The sequence below is a fragment of the Ananas comosus genome, unplaced genomic scaffold (assembly GCF_001540865.1).
Source record: "Ananas comosus cultivar F153 unplaced genomic scaffold, ASM154086v1, whole genome shotgun sequence".
NCBI lineage: Eukaryota > Viridiplantae > Streptophyta > Magnoliopsida > Poales > Bromeliaceae > Ananas > Ananas comosus.
Genome location: NW_017890570.1, coordinates 1 through 5,862, shown reverse-complemented (window position 1 = coordinate 5,862; position 5,862 = coordinate 1). Strand labels below are relative to the sequence as shown.

Sequence of the window (5,862 nt, the reverse complement as noted above, 5' to 3'; positions counted from 1 at the left end):
GCTTATATGAAAACTTTTGATAAAATAAAATAAAATAAAAATGGATAATAATAGTTTCAAAGTCAGTTACTTTTTACTAAAACAAACTAATTTTTACCGAAACTTCAATTTAAAAGTTATTTAACTTGGAAATTCGCTACATGCAAATAAATTGACTTTTTTTTAAGACTGAGAGACCGATAGCAAACTGTCCGCGTTTTTTTTTATTTTATTTTATTTTATTTTATTTTATTTTTTTATTTTTCAAAGCAAATAAGTACGTTGGTATATAAAGAGTCCTCCCTACAATGGTACTAGCAAACTTTTGCCTAAAAATAAAATTCTTTTCACAGTTGTCTACAATAAAATACAGTATCATTTTTTGGGGCCACCGAACATTTTCTTTATTCCTACTTTAGGCCGGCCCACTGTCGATTCACAAAGGGGCAAGCTGAATTTGCATGCTATTTTCACGCTCTTCTGATTTGTAGTTCCGATTTATACCTCAACTCGTCGTATCTATTTCTAAAATAAGCCGTTCTTATTTATACCCGAACCAGCGTAAAAGCATCAAAAAAACATGATCTTGTACTGCACTTGTCTCTAGGGGTGCGTGTGGAACCCAAATAACCAAACATAACTACCAATTTTGGTTCGGTTTGGCTCGATTCAGTTTGGTTCGATTTTTTTTTTTGTTGCGGACGGTTTGTTTTCGGCTTGAGAAATTCTCAAATGGAGAATTTCCATTTGGTTTTGGGATGGAAAATTAGAAACCAATGCACTGCATTTAAGTCAACTTAATAAATTAAACCAGGTAAACTAATTTTATTGCTTCGATATTCACTAAAATTAAGCAATCTTTAGGCTCCGCACAATTAATATGATCGATCATATTTGCCTCACCCAGTGGGTTAATAGCACCATTCGTCCCTAAATTTTACCAAATTATTATTATTTTAATACTCAACTTTTCGGCTTTTAAATTTGTCCCTATAATATTTAATTAACAGTTGTTGAATAAAAGTTGCCACATCAACCACATCCCACGCGTTGCCACGTCAGCTGCAAATGAAACATAGTGGTTGTCTGTCCAAGCTCTTCAATCAAAAGCGATTTTTGACTCCGTAGGGCCTTTGAAAACCTCTTTTTCAAAATCTAATTATGAATTTTAGAATTAACTTTTTTAATTTTCACGGCCCAACATTAGAAGCACCTAAAATTTACTTTTTGAAATATGATTCTAATTTTAGGCTAATATTTTAATTATTTATATTGATTTTAGATTCAAATTTTCAATTTGAATTCCGATTTAATTTTAAATTTTAAACTTTAAATCTTAAATTTCAAATCTTATATTTATATTTTATATTTTATATTTAAATTTTAAATTTTATATTTAAATGCCACGCCCCGTGGTCTTTTTACAAATCCTTTTTAAGGAAAACAAGCAAAAACATGTAATTTTTTTTTTTTTTTGGTAAAATGCTTTGAGAATACCGTGAGACGGGTACAGACCCGCCACATGGACAAAGAATCTCCTAATAAAACGGATAGAGTCTGCTCTGTACATGTATGGCATAGCACAAGTGTACAAGTATCAACCACACCACAAATATTCAACGAGGATACAGAAGAGCAACAACTAATGGAGAGATGATCACATAGTACTGAAAATATATGACAGGGAAATAACTAAACAAATATCTCAACTACCACCTAAACCTTATAAACAATCAGCGGGTAATAAACGTATAGATCATGGAATACTACTAAAAAATTATTCCCACAAAAGCTAAAACTAAATTAAGCACGAAAAGGAGAAGGTCTATCCCCGATCAGTCCAGCACGCCGTGATCTAGAATCGTTGTTATGCACCATGTCGATCCTCACCGCCCGAGCTACCTGAAAGATAGTGGGGGGTGAGAATATGAAAACATTTCTTCCCCTCCCAGTGGATACCGCAAGCCGACAAAGATAAACTATGCATACCGGCAAATGGAAGAGATAAACAAGGGTGAAAATAAGTAAATCAATTATAGTGATATGAAATAACATCTATGAATAATCACAAAGATACTACTACTATCTTTTGAAATATGATTTTAATTTTAGACTAAAATTTTAATTTTTTATGCTGATTTTAGATTCAAATTTTCAATCAGAATTCCAATTTAATTTTAAATTTTAAATTTCAAATCTTATATTTAAATTTTATATTTAATATTTAATGTCACGCCCCGGATTACTCGTTTCTCCGGACTCGCTAACAGACCCGCCGCCGTATACATAGGTATTTCCCTAGTATACAAAGCGAAAGGTAGAAGTACTTGTAATCATACAATACCACAAACAGTAGTATAGAGCAGCTAGAAAAAATAAACCAAATATATAAACTGTGGTTCAATATATACATGTCATCCAGGTATACAAACGCTCGCTCTGGCGAGATATAACAACTGTATGTAAAGACCCAAAAACTACAACTACCTATAGCTAGTGCTCCTCTAGCTCTGCGACTCGACTGGAAGGGCTCTAACTGGCGACGCCCTTGCCACGATCAAGATCAGCAACAGCAGCAGTCGAAGGCGACGGCTCTGCAAAATAGTGGTAAGAACTGGGCGTGAGAACTACTACAAAAAGAAGTAGTCCTCAGTAGGTACCGCCCTCAAACTCATCGATCCACCCACTAAGTCTACCGGGATAAGCAGGAGTAGTGAAGAAAGTTGGAACCAATCTACAGCTATATGTCACTATACTATCATGCTCTAAATCTAACCATCTGCAGAATAGTGTCAACTCAGACCCAATCTCAAATAAGGATTGTAATCATACCCGTCCCTGGGACTGTGAACACACCCATCCCGCCTGTTTGCGACTATACAACTACCTCCACACTAAGAAGTCCGTAGAGAGCAAGTCCAACCAGCATGAACGGCACCAACGCAAAAGCACAGCACCCGTTTCCGGAGTGGCACTCGTGGGAGCTACCGAACCGAATATGCAGCGTATTTCTGTCGAGCTCAATCAGGCTCTAATAAGCCAAAGTCAAGAAGCTAGGGTCAAAACAGATCTACAAACCAAACCCACGTACCCTCGACACAATCTGAGACCAAAAACAGGAATCTGGGTCCACCATCTATCCTGATGGCATCAAACAATCCGAAACAGCCTAAACTCTGCTGAAAAATAAGCTCGGCATTCCAGCACGAGCGTAAATGTATTCTAAACTACCCCGAGTACTCACCGCGCTAAACAGCGGCGATACAATCAAAACACGGCTGCTAGAGCTAAATCAGGTAGTAGAATTATATAACAGGTCAAAACGTGAGTTTTCTCCTAAGTAAAATTTCAAGTCCAATATGTATGCTTATCGAATTAAGAATCATGCTCCAAATTCAGATTTCATACTTTATATTAATCGATGAATTTGAGCTACAACATGCTATATCGAAGTCGAACTATACATGTTTACTATACACATGCTTAGGAGCAAAACCGATAAGAAATCCACCTCAAATGCAATTCTTGGCAGCAAGGAGGTCTCAAACCACTAAGAATCCCTGCTGAATCTACCGAAGTTCCTCCAAGTCCAGCAACAAGAGATCACCAAACTCCAAACTTTAACAAGATCAAAATCGATCAATACAACTATAATTTCAGCACTTAAGCTTAATCAACCCAACTCCAATGTCAAAATTCATCTAATCACATCCAAATCTGGTGAGGAGGGTCTCAAATCCAGTGGAGTATACTGAGATATCAAGCTCAGGTCCAAAATCCCCCTACCTCCAAAGATAGTATCAAAGAAAACTCATAAACTTGAGAATCTGCCCAAAACAACAGCAGCAGAGAAGAATTTGAGTTCGACCAAGCTAACCTTCACCAAAATATGCAATATTGGACTTCTGGATTCCTCTTGAAGTCTAGAATCAAACAAACCAAGTTTCACCACAATCCGACCTTCCTACGCCGCACACGAGCTAAAACACTGAAGGTCGTCGCTGGAAAACTGCAGAATCAGCACTCCTCAAGCTGAATTTGTGGACTTTTGATGCAATTTGAGTGATTTGGAGGGGTTGGAATGCAATTGTAAGCTTCCCTGTGAGAAAGAGAGGAAAATAACTTACCAGGGACGTCTCCCACCTATTTATAGGGTGATCAAACGGTCAGATAAGCCTTAGGAATATTGGATATAAACCTACACTGCTGCAGAAAAATCAAGTTCTGGGCGCCCTAAACCAAGTTCTGGGCACCTAGAACTTCCAGCCTGCAAAAACAGCCCTCTTCGGTTCCTCCGCCCGCGGTGTGCTGCACCCTTATCCTGGTACGGCGGACCTCACCTCGCACAAACACGTGTCAACGCCAGCGATATTTCCAAAGTAAACTTCTGGACCCACTTCCAGGCGCCCGGAACAGGATCCAAATTGGCTTCCAGTTTTGCTCAAACCAGCACTCAAGATCTGGGCGACCTAAACCAAGTTCTGGGCGCCCTAAACTGGCAAAACTCTAGTTTTGCTTATTTAAGTACGCCGAGTCTATTTTTTGCACCCATTTCACGCAGAAATAACTCCGATTCAGTCCGACACTCTCCAGATATGTCGACCAGTCACTAACATTGAAGCCAATCCTATCCAAAGCTTTAGAACACTACATTTAAACTGTAAATTTTATATTTAAATTTTAAATTTTAAATTTTAACTTTTAAATTTCAAATTTAAAAANTCGTATATTCCTATATATATACCTTAATAAGGCATATAACATTTTACTGTTACTAAACTCACACTGGCATCCACCGGCGACGTAAGGGTTGCCCTGATAGCCGTCACTGCAGTTGCAGAGATAGCCCGCCCTACCCGGCGGGTCGTAGCAGATGCTGTTCTCGTCGATGCAAGCATAGTCGTCAGACGCGTTCCTCCGCGTCGCCTCCGCACACGACTCGTTCCCGATCGCCCAATCCAGCACCATCGACAGGGACGTGTCGTCCCAGGCAGCGCCGAACAGCATATCGCTCTTTGAGAACGTGAATTTTTCATACTCCGCGATGAACACCTTGCTGCACAGCGGCGTCGTGTTTTCGAAAACTATACTTGGAGCTTCCTTTCTTTGGTGACCGGACGAGGAGGGCGTCATCGGCTGCAGAGTGTTGTTAACTTTCAGTTTCCACCGCCGTTTTATCTCGTCCGGGATGCTGTAGAATTGTGCGTCGAAACTCTTGAGCCCCACGGGGATCGCGGCCTGACAGCAGCCGACACCAGAGCAGGCGCCATCCGTAATGCTCAGCTGCGAGGGGCAGAAGGAGACACAGCCGACGGAGACGCTAGAATTTCGATGGTCCGCAAAGCTGACGAAGGTGTCGCAACTGACGACGGTCAGCTTGTTCCGCGTGTGGGAGAAGGTGAACGGGGTGCCCTCCAGGCTGATGCCCTCTCCCGTCTCGCCCGAGCGAGAGCACTGCCACGTGGATGGGGTGATTCCGGTGCGCACGTAGCCTTCGGCTATCGAGATGTTCATTATCTGCAGCTTCTTCGAGCCGACTTGGAGCCACGAGGGGCTCCCCGAAAGGCTGGGGTTGCAAGACACCTCGAAGCCCTTTCGGTATTGGGAGAAGCCTGGGGCGCCGAATGGGAAGTCGAAATTGCAGCTGGGGGCGTCCATCCCGAGCGCCGATGGTTCGACGGAGTCGGGGGAAGAGGATGATGCCGGCACAAGCAGCCATACTAGGTGCAAGAAGATGAACAACGGTGGAATATGCATCGATCGATCGATCATAGATTAATGAAGGCGCTTAAATTAATTCTCTACTTCGATGGGAGATATTGAGACTTGCGAGGAAGAATAAGAATTATATCAAGAGGTCGACATTCTTCTTCGTGTGGGTGC

At 41.0% G+C, this 5,862-nt stretch overlaps 1 protein-coding gene across 1 annotated transcript; it reads right to left on the bottom strand.

Annotated features, from left to right (window-relative positions):
• Positions 1-4,680: 4,680 nt before the first annotated feature.
• On the bottom strand, positions 4,681-5,849 carry LOC109703895 (wall-associated receptor kinase 3-like). Its single transcript, XM_020224628.1, has one exon. The coding sequence runs from the start codon at positions 5,749-5,751 to the stop codon at positions 4,681-4,683; it is 1,071 nt and encodes a 356-aa protein (XP_020080217.1). The 5' UTR covers positions 5,752-5,849.
• Positions 5,850-5,862: the final 13 nt, after the last annotated feature.